The sequence below is a fragment of the Cetorhinus maximus genome, chromosome 3 (genome assembly GCF_964194155.1).
Source record: "Cetorhinus maximus chromosome 3, sCetMax3.hap1.1, whole genome shotgun sequence".
Classification (NCBI taxonomy): Eukaryota; Metazoa; Chordata; class Chondrichthyes; order Lamniformes; family Cetorhinidae; genus Cetorhinus; species Cetorhinus maximus.
In genome coordinates, this window is record NC_135881.1 from 184,661,487 (window position 1) to 184,674,699 (window position 13,213).

The 13,213-nt window shown below is 46.1% G+C and overlaps 1 protein-coding gene across 1 annotated transcript in view; it reads left to right on the forward strand.

The window, feature by feature from the left end:
• The window catches only part of LOC144679090 (collagen alpha-6(VI) chain-like), a 250,470-nt gene that overhangs the window by 196,242 nt on the left and 41,015 nt on the right, over positions 1-13,213 (forward strand). Inside the window, exon 29 of the mRNA XM_078539381.1 lies at positions 5,399-5,461. Within this exon, the coding sequence (XP_078395507.1) occupies positions 5,399-5,461 (63 nt within the window). The remainder of the gene's footprint in view (positions 1-5,398; positions 5,462-13,213) is intronic.

A 13,213-nucleotide genomic window follows, 5' to 3' on the forward strand; every position in this document is an offset into this window, starting at 1 on the left:
GGTCCAGGACTTCACTTGTGCACTGCATCGCCGATGTGATAGTTGGCCTCCAAAAGTGTGTACGTGAGACGGGTGCAGACCATCTCGATCTCAGTCCAGCTACCCCTTCTCCTCAACGGGTCAGCCTGGGGCCCTTGGGCACCCATAGGGAGGAGGATCAGCAGGTGTCCTCCCCGGGGCCATCCATCCAGGTGACTCCGAGAGTGTCCGGCCCATCCGACTCCCCTCTTCCTGTGACCTCAGCAGCTCCAGCTCCACAGGCTGAGGAGGGTGCCACTGCCACATAGCAGACACCGAAAGCAGGCCGGGGCCCTCCAAGTCTCGGCCCTCCAGAGGACGCCCACCAAGGCCATCACAGACAGGATGTAGCAGTCAGCAGGCTGCCTCAACCTCCACTGTGGATGTCTGGGGAGCACCAAGACATAGGGGCAGGGTTAGGAAAGTCAAGAAGATGTAGTTGCACAGCCTGGGTACGGGTGTTATTCACTTGTACATACTGCTCACTAATGTCAATAAACTCCCAAGAATGTCTCCCTACCTTTAGTTCCTTGTTTTGATGAGCAGTGTTCTTGTCACTCAGATGTGAAACCTTTCTGCACAAGATAAAGGCAGGTGTCTCAGTCCAGGGCCTCTTCCCTGTGCTCTGTGCAGCCTTCAGACCAAAGTGATGCTCCGGCCTCACACTCCCTGGACACATTACTGATGCCTGCACCTTGGCGGTGCTGGTCATTGCTGCCAGAATATAGTGGCAGATGCTACAAAGTTCTCTCATTCTCTCTGTGTGCTCTCAGTACCTTTAAGGAGGGGCTGGCCCCCATCTCTTCAGCTGTGCTCCTGAAGGGGTCAGGTGCTGTAGGCAGACAAACGATTAGTTGCTTCTAAAATTTCATGGCTGCGTCTCTATGACATGACCCTGATCACAGAGCGCAAGTGAGCTGCCCTCGGCCAGACAGGAGTCAGACATTCTCAGAGGCAATGTGAAGATCTTTGAAGAGTCCTTACCGCATGTCATCATTATCCTCCTGCACTCGAGTGGCTGTTAGGGCCTCCACTGCATCTCCATGACAGAAACATTATCACAGAGGGTATGCACATTGCTATAAGCCAGTCTGGAGTCAGACGTTTACAGATGCAATGTGAGGATCTGTGGGGTCTCTAAACTGCATGTGGTCATCATCCTCCACAAAACTAGCAACCATGAAGGCCTCCCAAGTGCCAGCCTCATCTAGCCAGTGCGAGGGCCGCATCCCCTTCCTCGCTGCCTTTGAGGACTTCCACACCCTCATCCCTGTCGGTGTCTTCCTCAGCCGAGGAGACCTCCAGCTCCTCCATCTCCTCCTCAGACAGTTCCTCTCCCCATTGCAGCGCCAGGATGTAAAGGGCGCAGCAGGTGGCAACAATGTGTGACACCGTCTGTGGACTATATTGGACCGGTCCAGGCACCAGAACCTCATTTTCAGCATCCTGATGGTTTGCTCCAACAAGTTGTGAGTTGCAGCTTGAGCCTCATCGTACCTTCGCTCTGCTGCAGTCTGAGACCCCTGCATGGGTCTCATCAGCCACGCCCTCTGTGGGTAGCCCTTGTCCCTGAGGAGTCACCCCCGCAGCTTCTGTGGACCCAGGAGTATGTCAGGGAGCTGTGACCAACTGATAACGTAGGAGTTGTGTGCACCCTCTGGAAACTGTGCGCACACCTGCAGGGTGCATTTCTGCTGGTCGCACACCAGCTGCACATTCAGTGATCGGAAGACCTTGCAGTCGATGTAGTTGAGCGTGTGTTGTGACAGAGACGTGAATGCAGTTGATGGCACCTTGCACCTGCAGGAAACTCGAGATCTGGGCAAATCCAATCGCTCTTGCATTCTGGCTCTCCTGGTCCCTGGCGAAATGCACAAAGTTGTGTGCCCTCGCGAAGATGACATCCATGAACTCGCGGATGCATTTGTGGGTGAAGGCTTGTGATATCCCACAGAGGTCACCTGTGGAGTCCTGAAAGGGCTGAAATTGAGCACCGCTGTCACTTTCACGGCCACGGGCAGTGGATTCCCTCCATGTCCCCGTGGCACCAAATCCTGCAGCATGTAGCAGGTGTGACCGACCAGTTCCCTAGACATGCGCAGTCTTCGGCGACACTGGTTCTCGGTCATCTGCAGGAATGAAAGGCAGAGTCTATATACCCTGGGTATTGCTAAGCGCTAATCAACAATAGCTCACTCTGCATCTTCAGTGGTGTGTGTGGGAGTCCCAGCAACCACTTCTTCCTCATGGTGCTGCTCCTCCCTCTGCACAACCAGGCGCCTCATTCGCTCTCTCCTCTGTCATCTTCGCTCCCTGTACGCCACGAGGCATACAGTTAGTTCACCAGGCTCCATGATCCTGATGTACTCCTCCTGCAGAATGAAAGAGAGCATGGGTGTACTAAGAACCTGTTAACTGTGAAGGCCCCTTAACGGATCCCAGAGAGTGCTGGCCACCGCTTGGATGGCCAGAGATTTAGCGCGCTGCATGACTGTACAAAACACCATCCACCTCCGCCCCAACTCCACCCAACCGATTGGCAGCAGCTTTGTCCATTGCACTACATGCAGTACTCTTAGCTCAGGCACAGGCATTCTCCTAACCCGCGCTGTAAGGCTGCACTGTTAGCTTAAACCATCGGGGAGACTCGACCAAACTAGGATGCTAATGTTGCAAGAGGCTGTGAGCGCCTCCACCACTGACTGCGCCACAGCCAGCTTTAGCAAGGAGATTGTACAACGTGAGCAGTCATTCAACTGTTCTGCAGTCCACTAAAATGCTCATTAGTTTGCAGTCGGTGCTCAAGGGGTGAAAAGCTCTGGAGCACTTGGTGGCATTTTAATGCCTCTGCATCGCTTGAATGGGCAGAGAAGCTAGAAGCCCAATTCCTGTCATATCAATGCGGCTGTGCCTGAACTGTCTCAGTTACAGACGAAAGGTCACTGTATACAGGTTTGCCTAATGCATGACTGCTTCCCTCGCCCACCCTACCACCCCACCCCGAATGCTTATGCACTACATTCAACCACAGAGCAGTCCTAACTCCCCCCCCAACCAAGTCACCTCAACCGCAGGGCTGCCCTTGCCCCCCACTCCAAATGCATCTCAAGCTTGAAATCCAACAGGTGACCCTGGTGAGCGCTGCACAACGTTACTGTGTACTCGCCTCCGAGTTCCCCTCAAAGTGCAGATCGCCGAGTGCACGTTGTTTATGTGCTGTTGTGAAACACGTCAGCGTGCTTTCCCTCTGACATGGGTGGATGATCCAGCGGGGCGGGGCAGGGTGGGATGACTCCCACAGTCTGGCCTAATAATGATATGCAGATGTATTACAGTGAGGTTCCCGATGTCCGATGGCGGGAAATGCGGCCCCTCATAGGCGGGCTGAGCAGATGATCACAAACTGGTTTTATTACGTCATGAAGCCGATCGCGCCATGTTGTCCACTCACACCACCGAACACGCCTGAAGCCAGTGGATACGGAAAATCCAGGCCATAGTTAAAGATGAAATTGGGAGGAATCTGGAACTAGTAGTGACCTTAACACTCAAAGAGGACTTTACAAATGTACATCACCTATGGGGAGTCCTCACCTGCATATTATAGAAATGCTGTTTGTGTTGCCCGTGATTAATTTTAATGGATCTACAATCGTACACAACACATATCTGCAATTTCAGAATAGGAGTGACTGAATCCTCCTGTTGGTAGCAGGTAAGTTTGAATTGGCATCAATGGTGGGAGGGTTGTGGGGAGGCATTTTAACTCCAGAAAGCGGTTGATTTGGGATGGGTCGGAAATAAACATGTAAGTATCTCAAGCAAAACACAACCCACCTCAAAGGTGCCCACTTCAGGCCAGAACAGAGGCAGGATTAAGGGCCCAACCGTGGGTCTCCCAGAATCTCCTCCCCGATCTCTCTAGATCCCCCAACATGATCTTTTCACCTTTCTCTTCAATCTTTCCCTGGGCCCACCTACAGCTTCCAACCCCTCTGACTCCTAATCAAATCGGGCACACCCATTAACATTCCCCTGATCTCTTCTCCCCCCTCCTATCCAGTCTCTTCATCCCTCCTCTCCGCTCTCTGGCTGCAGCCGAGTGCTAAAGACCTACCTGTCCGACAGCTATAGCAACCTCTCTATCTGGCTGGCTGCAGATGGAAAAGTAGCAATAATGTTACACTTTTGAATTTAGTGAGGTCTGAAGGAAACCCACTCTTCGAGCTTTCATGTCCACAAAATCACCCTTCCCCAACGCCCCAACCAGCCTCCACGAGCTCCTCCCCATCAATATTGGTCCCAATATATATAATTGTAGTTGTTATATATTGTATTATCTGTAAATACTTGTAACGCTAGGAACTAATGTGTTATATGTAAGTGTTCCAGGGGGTCACATTTCATTGTTGCACTAGAAACCGAAGCGATGTGTACAGAATCAGTTCAATCTGGTTCTTCTTTTGAGCCAGACAGCATGGCAAAGTTAAATATAAAGAATTTCTGATCTTTACAGACTTAGTGTGATTATTAACAACATCTTGGAACCAAAAGACAGTAAGAGCACATAGCCAACAGTAGAGCAGAAATAAACAAAGCAAACTGAAAGTTGAATTCTATTGCTAAATCATAAATTGGAGGCAATACCTGATAGAGATATATAAGATATTCAAAAGGTATAAATTAGTTAAATCCAGAACACTGCTTCAAATTAATTGAAGAGAGTAGGAGAAAGGGGAATATGCTAACACTACTGAAAGGTCAACTTAGAACTGATTTCAGGAAGAATTCTTCAGGCAAAAAGTAATAGATATTTAAATTAGTCTCCTGGATACAGTAGTGGTAGTAGAAGCTTTGCATATGTTCACTCAAGGGAGAGGCGTTGCATGACTGTTGTTTGTCCTAGATGGATAAGCCAAAATAAGCCAAACTACTCCATGGTCTGTAGTTATCTTGGACTTTGGGAATTATTATTAACTTTAAAAAAAAGACTGTAAATGTTAATAAGAGAAAATGTGCAAATGCTTCACCAATCCTTTTCTAAATACATCCATGTAAAGGATATTTCAACTGAGTAATATAGATCTCAGATGGCCACTCAAACATGACACTTTTATTATTGAACTTTAGGTAATTCTATAAATATTTTGGGCAATGATTACACAAGAGTGAAGTGAAATCATCAGTTATTCTTGAAACCTCATTAAACCATCCTGTATCAAAGATTTATTAAGTGTTTAAGAAATATTGACAATCTTGATACAAAGTACATTTGTATGTTAGTCATAACGGCTGTCTAATTATAGAACTGTTTATAACGACTGGTATTTGTGGTTGATAAAGTTTCAAGTCAAGTAATGTGATTTTCTTATAATATTAGGGTACTTCTGGCCCTCTTGGTGATCCTGGTGATGCAGGCATGAATGGATATCCTGGAGAAAGGGTAAGACATGCTCCACAAAATGAGAGGACCAGTCACAAAAGTATTGTGCTGACTGATAGCAGGATAGTTGCTACCGAACATCAAATTGGATGTGTATTATCTGCAATGAGAGTACTTGTTACTGTCACAAGAGTGATTCATGATTGTTATTCTGCCAGAGGTTTTGTACTTTACTTCCATCAACTCAAGCACATATAAACAAAGTATTTTTAAAAGACTAATGGTATTTTAGTATTTAATTCATTTATGTGTGCTCTGCCAGAAGGCAGGCCCTTGGTTCATTGTCTTCTGATGCTTCACTCTGAGCTGTTTTCTTGACAGCTTTTGTCAGTGGCCTTCCACTGACCATTGCTTTCCACTCTCGGGCAGCTAGGTCAAGGAAGTAGGCCCCAAGTCTACCTCAGTCAGAGGAGGAATTGAACCCGCGCTGTTTGCATTATTCCAAGCCATATGCTAGCCAACTGAGCTAACTAGCCCCCAGTTTTAGTATTTATGCCTAATCAATTCCTATTGCAAAATTAAATAATATATTTTGAAGTTTTGATAGTAGCCTTAACCTCCCTTTGGTCTATTAAACCAATGCAGTAAAGCCCCGCTGTCCACAGGGGTTACGTTCCCACTAAACCATGCAAACAGCGAAATTGTGAAAGAGGAACATGCTTTTGAATGGGTCTCAGTTGGATAGATTCCAGCAATGCGAGGGGAGCATTGGTTTGGGCAGTTTCAGTACTCTACAATAACCTGTGTTTCTCTTCAATGAAGCTGTTAGACCTGCTGTGTATACTCCACATTTTTGCTTTTTGTTTCCAGTTTCCAACGCAGGCAGTTTAAAAATCGCGGTCAATAAAAAATAGAATAACCCAGGGCTCAACAAGGGGTAGTATATATCCTGGAAAGTTCCTCTCTGCTCTCCCCGTCAGGTCACTGAAATCAGTCAAAGTGGTTACGTGAATCAAGGATTATAAAGACATTTACATTATGGTTTATGTGATTTCTGACCTTGGCAGGAACTTGTCCAGTTCCCTCTGAAAGTATTTGGAGAGCCAGCACCTACCACACAAGCCTGTATCATATTCCAGAGCCTCACTACTCCCTGAGAAAAGACAAATCAGATAATATCTAGTCTATTTTCTCATAGTAAATTAACCGATCCCACACTTGAGCTGCGCTCAAAGGGTGTACTTGTCAAAGAATCAGTGCAGAGATTCGGACATTTCAAACGCGAATAAGCAAACATTGTTCAGACGATGGGCGATGCGATGTACAAAGTACAAAGCGTAGGCAAGTGAAGATACAAACAAGGACGTCGCGAAAGATGGGACTTTACTGTTTTGCCTAATTGGGCAAATGTCGCTTTTTCTCAACTGCTGCACTTTTACATGTTGCGCCCAGATATTTCAGTTTCACCTCATTTTTAGACACTGTTTTTATTTCATTAGCACTCTTCAGTAACCAGCAAGGACTTTTCGAAGAAGAAGACACATGGGGTGTGAAATTTGGATCTGTGGGGCTGCCACAGATGCTGATTGCCCTCCTGGGGGTATGCGCTGCGCTGCCAGCTGCTCCCACCCTGGCCTGAGCAATGCCTCATCAATTGAGAAGGACACTCATGTGGGGGACCCCTGCTAGTATCAGAAGCAGCCATGACGTCACATGGCCCTACTGGCTGATGCGATGCTCATTTTGCAAATTTGGACCATGTAGGCCCATTCAATAAATTTTGGAGGTCACTCACCAAAGACCAAGCTCTTAGCTGCAAATTGGACCTGCACTAGCCTGACTTATAGGGCCAGGCACTTAACTGCAGATCAGATGATTTTGAAGAAAATCTGCTATTGAAAAGTGTCTGAAAGTTCTTTGGAATGTTTTTGGATGTGTTGTGTTGAGTTCTTGGATTTGGCAGGGAGTGTTGTTCAATCCATACCGGGAGAGCAGAGAGGTAGGTGTTCACACGGGTACAAGGGGCTAGAGTTGCAGTACCTCTAGTCTGCAAGACAACAGAGAGATAGAGCTGAAAATGCAGTGAGGGCATCCTCCATGGTCATTGATAGTGACAGGAGTTTATCTGGCAGGCCAGTCAATGCACCCTGCACCTCAGAATGCATGCCCAACAGTGTTCTCCTCACTGAGTCCCATGTAGCAAAACTCATCTGCAACTTCACTCTCCGGTGAGCTGACATGCCAACCATCCATTATCATTGGCCTGGCTGCAGCCTGCATGTACCTGGTGACCCACCTTATGCTAATACCAACCCTATACTATCCTCAAAGCTATGTGTAGTGCCAGTATTTGAGCTGGTGCCTGCGAGTGTCAGATCAAGGAATGGATCCCCTTCATTAATGCTGTGCTGTAGCACTCTTTCTTTTTCTCTCTCTCTCACTCCTCCTCCTGGAGCTGTTGTGGCTGGGCAGGCTGCAATTCTTGGATGTCTGTAAGCAGAAAATCAGAAGAAGAAGAAGAAGATTGGGGTGAAGGAAGGGGAGGTGGGGTGGAAAGCAAAATGTCTGTGGTGACACCATCTGCAATTGAGAAGGGGCATAAGGCAGGAACATGTCGTCATCCTGAATGTTTTGGGCTATGCCAGATGCCATGGGCTCTATCACAGTTAGCCCAAAAATGTGGGAACCGTGTCCTCTGTGGAGCTCAGAAGGTACCGACATCTTTGTCCCCCCCACCGACTCTGCTCTTCTCCCTTCTATGTTGTGTCCTTCAAGAGGAGGGGAAGAATGTCAGTGATTGTGTTACACTGTGTTTGGGTGATGTATCTGCCATAACCAAATAGGTAGAGGTATATGGGGGCAGCAAGAGGCGGGTGTGCGGCTGGCAGCATTGGTAAGTGGGTGAGGGTGATGTGGAGTACCTGGATGTTAGGTGTGAGTCCCGAGTGCCATGGATTGGGTGAGTGATGGGTGTGTGGTCCACTGAGCAGTGTGAGAGGTTCATGGAACGTTGGTAGGAAATGTCATGTGAAGATGCATTCACTGACCTTGACTATGCACTTCAGTCATTAGACATGCTGTGGCACTGCTGCAAGGCTCTTAGGTCCAGACGTGAAGAATTGAGGGCCACCTGGCTCCCTATGGGACCATGGTGTCCCTCCACCCATCCACCTTCACCACTAATGCCCCCAATACTGTATGTGTGACTCTGGAGCCCTCTACCTACCCCGGTGTTTCCTTTTCCTTGTTTAGCATTCAGCAGAATCCCCTGTCATTCAGTGGTCCTTTTCTTTAAGAAGGTCTTTAAGAACAGAAGGCTGGCTTCTCCACATACCACTAGCAAATGCTTCTCAGCTCATTGCTGAGCCCAGAGGCAGCCAGCAGTGTGGCAGATACTTGGCCATGCAGGGCAAATGAGGTGCCAGCACCAAATTTTCTTGCTGCCTAACTCCACAGGAACTGGCATGGGCAGGTTGCAAATTGAGACGACCATACCCGAATAATGCCTCAAGCCAATTTTTAGCCCATGTGGATGAAAGAATAGCTCGAGAAGAGAAATAAATCTTGTAAGTAAACTTGTTGGAGGACTTGAGTGAGGGAAGGACACCCCAGGATCACTACCAATTCTAATTTAGATTTGTAGCTTGGATTTAGAAGCTTAGTGCAAATTGTGCAAATTTACAGGTGACATCATGGTTATTAAAAGCTTGGAATAATTTAAGAAACAATGACATATACTTTACACTAGTTAAATTATGTAAACTAGGTTTGTGATCCCTGGGATACAGACGGTTAAGGGATGATTTGATAGTTGTTATTAGAGTTTTGAGAAGAGTTGGTGCTGTAAATAGATAGAAACTAGTGGGCAAGGTGAGAACAAGAGGATGTAACCTAAAGATCAGAGACAGGCCACTCAGCAGAGAAGGTAGGAGATACTCCTTTACAGAAAGGGTTGAAGTGTGGTGTCCACTCCCATGTAAAACAATAAATGCTAGTTCAGTGAATAATTTTATATCTGAGATCAATAGAATTTTGTTAGCCAAAGCTATTAAGAGAAATTGAGCCAAGGCAGGTGGATGGATTTAGGATACAGATCAGCCATGATCTCATTGAATGACAGAACTTGCTTGAGGTGCTGAATGACCCAATCCTGTTCCTATGTCCCTCTATCTTAACACTTTCTTCAATGCTCCTTTTGAAAGAATGTAGCATATAAGGGCTAGCCTTTAGGAAGATAAATCTGTTCTCATAGTGCTTCTTGTGGCTCGGTGTGTTTGCTGAATGAGTAATTGAGTCATACATCCTGGAAAGGTCTGAGAATTAATAAGTGGTTTTCCTGATTTAGATGATCTCAGCTGAGGCAGCAGATGGGAATGCAGCTTCTATGGCACTGCCTTGAAGTGTGGAAAACCTCCCAGATCTTTGCTCCTGCTTACTTTCTGGTGACCCCTACTGAACTGTGGACATTGGGTGTTGAGACTGTTCTGTGATGGGCCTTTCTATCTTGGACTCTAGGGGTGGAATTTTACAACAGTGGGATTTTACTGCCCAGCCGAAGTCAATGGAGTTTAGAATGGCTTGCTGCATTTTATGGCCCCATCCATGCTGCGACAGGGCTGTAAAATTCGGCCTAGGTGTGGGACTTGGTTCTCAGACAGACTGTAGACATACTCTGGTACCTGCTTAACATTTGTTTATTGGTACTCTTTCTAAACAAGTTACAGAGTAGGCATACCTCTTAGGCATTAATCCAACTTCTCTCTTGAGAGTTTAACACATTACTGACTGATGTCAGTGGTACATCATCATCTACATCATGTATTAGCACATCCCATCTGTTAACTCTTGTACTACACCTCCCCCACCCAAGTATGCTATCCTATTTTTTAAATCAACAACATGAAACTATGGCCAGGATTTTCCGGTCCCGCCCACCATGGGACCGGAAATTACCGCCGAAAGTCAGCGGACCTTTCGCTGGTCCATAAAAACTTCCGCAACAAGGCAGGACCAGAAAATTCCAGCCAATGTCTTTAGTCATTTTGATTACATTTCTGTAAGTCCCCTTTTTTACAACAACTGATTTCAATCAACTCCAACACCTTTTCTCCTCCCTCCCAAGTCAGAGTTCTGAGGGATTCAATCTCCTTCAGTATTCTTGGCCCTTAAGGAAAACGGCTTAGAGACATAAGGGTTTTCCTCTGCATCTGGTAGGACATCATCATCTGCAGAATAGGACAACACTTTATCAGCAGAGCTGGAAAGCTGAGTGTAGGCTGCAGAATGACTGAACTGCAAGGACAATGAAGACTTTCCAATGAAAAGCCAATCCAAAAGGGACAACACTTCATCAGCATAGCTGGAAATTTGAGAGGAATGATCTTCAATTCCTGGGAAGGCTATCATAGCTGCAGCATCAACTGCTATATCAAAGACTGAAAAGGCATTGAAGATCTGAGATTTCAATTAACTTAGGAGACAAAGGGAAAAATTATCAATTTCCTGTAAGATTTTCAGGAAAAGAAGAAGAGATGATTTCCCAATGATTTTTTGGGAGGACCGTCTACTTTCTGCAGAGAGTGGTGAGAGAGCCGCACTTCTCTCTGTACGAGGTTGCTCCATTGATGAGAATATGGAGGCAAGACATCCCCATCTTCTGTAGAGAGAAAAAATTCCTGTAGACAAGCAACTCTGAGACAAGATTTCTGTACAGAATTCTGCAGCTTCAGACGTGCTAGATATTTTGCTGCAGCTTCTGTGCTGACCTCCACCTCTACAGAGAAGAAGACTTTAGGCAGGGACTGAAGTATGGATGTCAATTGACTTTCAATCTGTTAAGGTACCAGCTCTTGAGCAGTGTGATCCTCTATGGACTCTAACCTGGACTCAGGCAAGACATCCTCTGTGGAACACTCTTCATGGATAACGGGAGATAAAGTAGGCAATACACCAGTAGTTTTAGTGGAACTAAGATCTGAATGCTGCTCAGCCATTAAAACCACAGCTGATTCTTCTAAAAAGACAACAGAGACTTCATAAGATACATCCATCAACTGGAAAGGTGAATCATTCTCTTGGACCTCATCCTCAAAGAGATTGCTCAGTATTGCAAAGGATTCTTCCTCATCACCCTCTAGGAAGAGCCAATTCAGGTTGACCAGATCTTCATAGGGATGATCACCATCTGTTGCAGTGCCTTATGTATCCTGCCCTACTTCATGAAGAACTGAAAGATTCATAACTTCCTTGTCTACCCTGGGTCTAGTGGATAGTGTCTCTGTGAAAGAAAAGAATTTACGGCTGACTGTATAAACTTCCTCAGTTTCTGAAGGCTGAATTTCCACTGCTTCTAAATAAAACGTTAAAGGGGGAGATAGTGGTAATGTCACTGGCCTAGTAATCCAGAGGCCCAGGCTAATTCTCTGGGGGACATGGGTTCGAATCCCACCATGGCAGATGGTGGAATTTTAATTCAATAAATAAACCTGGAGTTGAAAGCTAGTCTCAGTAATGGTGACCATGAAACCATCATTGATTATCATAAAAACCCATCTGGTTTGTTAATGTCCTATAAATAAGGAAATCTGCTGTCTTTACCTGGTCTGGCCTAGATGTGATCCCAGACCCACAGGGGTGTGGTTGACTCTTTACCATCCTCTGAAATGGCCAAGTAAACACTCTGTTCAAGGGGATGGTCAACAAATGCTGGCCATGCCAGTGACACCCACACCCCATGAAAAAATAAAGAAAATAAAAGACTGTTGCATGAAAGATAGTGAGTCATTCAAGTGATGAGCGTTATCTAGTTTTTCTGAGATTCCTAGAAGTATGTCAACATCGCCACTCAGTAAGGATGTGCATTGACTGTGAAGAACATAGAGCAAATCTACGATCTGTTGCCCTTTGATTGGAAGGTCTATGCTGCCTGGACCTTGTAACTTGATATCAGATGGACAAAGGGTCATCGGCTGAAGCCAGCCAAGGTCATCTGCTAATATGTTAACAGAAGCCCAGTATCAATTTTTACAAAAACTATCAAAGCCTTGAACTTGGACTGTAAGTGACCAGGAGTCTGGATTGAGACTATCTACTTCTCCTGGGACATTTCTCAGAAGGAATGTGTTTCATAAATACATGCTGGTCTGCAACTTCAATTAAAATTGCTGGATTTGCAGAAATGCTTGAAATGCCCAGTTTTGCCACACTGGAAGAATTCTATGCCCCTGCTGGACAGTCTTGACATCTGTCCTGAGTTTTTACGCCACAATGCAAGCATCTCAAAATGGCTGCTGGCATGGTGTTTCCCGCCATTTCGGTTTGTTTGTCGGGCTTTTGTATGGAAGGAGCATCTGCCCATGGGCCCTATGGAGTGATGTGAAGCCCCAGAGCCGCCACAAATTACAGCCTGATTAAATGCTTAAAAGCTTGACCTGCCTCGCATACTGGACTGCTTGATTCAAAGTAAGACCGTCTTTGGTCTGCAGCAAGTCAGAGTTTTTCATTTCAGGCACCCACAGCTATGTGACCATGGATTAGCTCGTCCTTTAGCGCCCTATATCCGGAGGAACTAGCTAGGTGATATAGGTCAGTTAGGAATAATTCAGTCGATTCCCCAGGTCGTTGCGAGCGCTGGTTAAAATGTGCTCATTCAATTGTTAAATTCTACTTCAGGCTAACATAGATGTCAAAAGCTTTAATAATGGAATCAAAATCTGCGGTGGACTCCTGTACTCCCTGCCTTAAGAGAAGACGATCTGCTACTGGACCTATTGCATAAAGAAAGGAGCTTTGGCTCTTTTTGTGAAGGTCTGA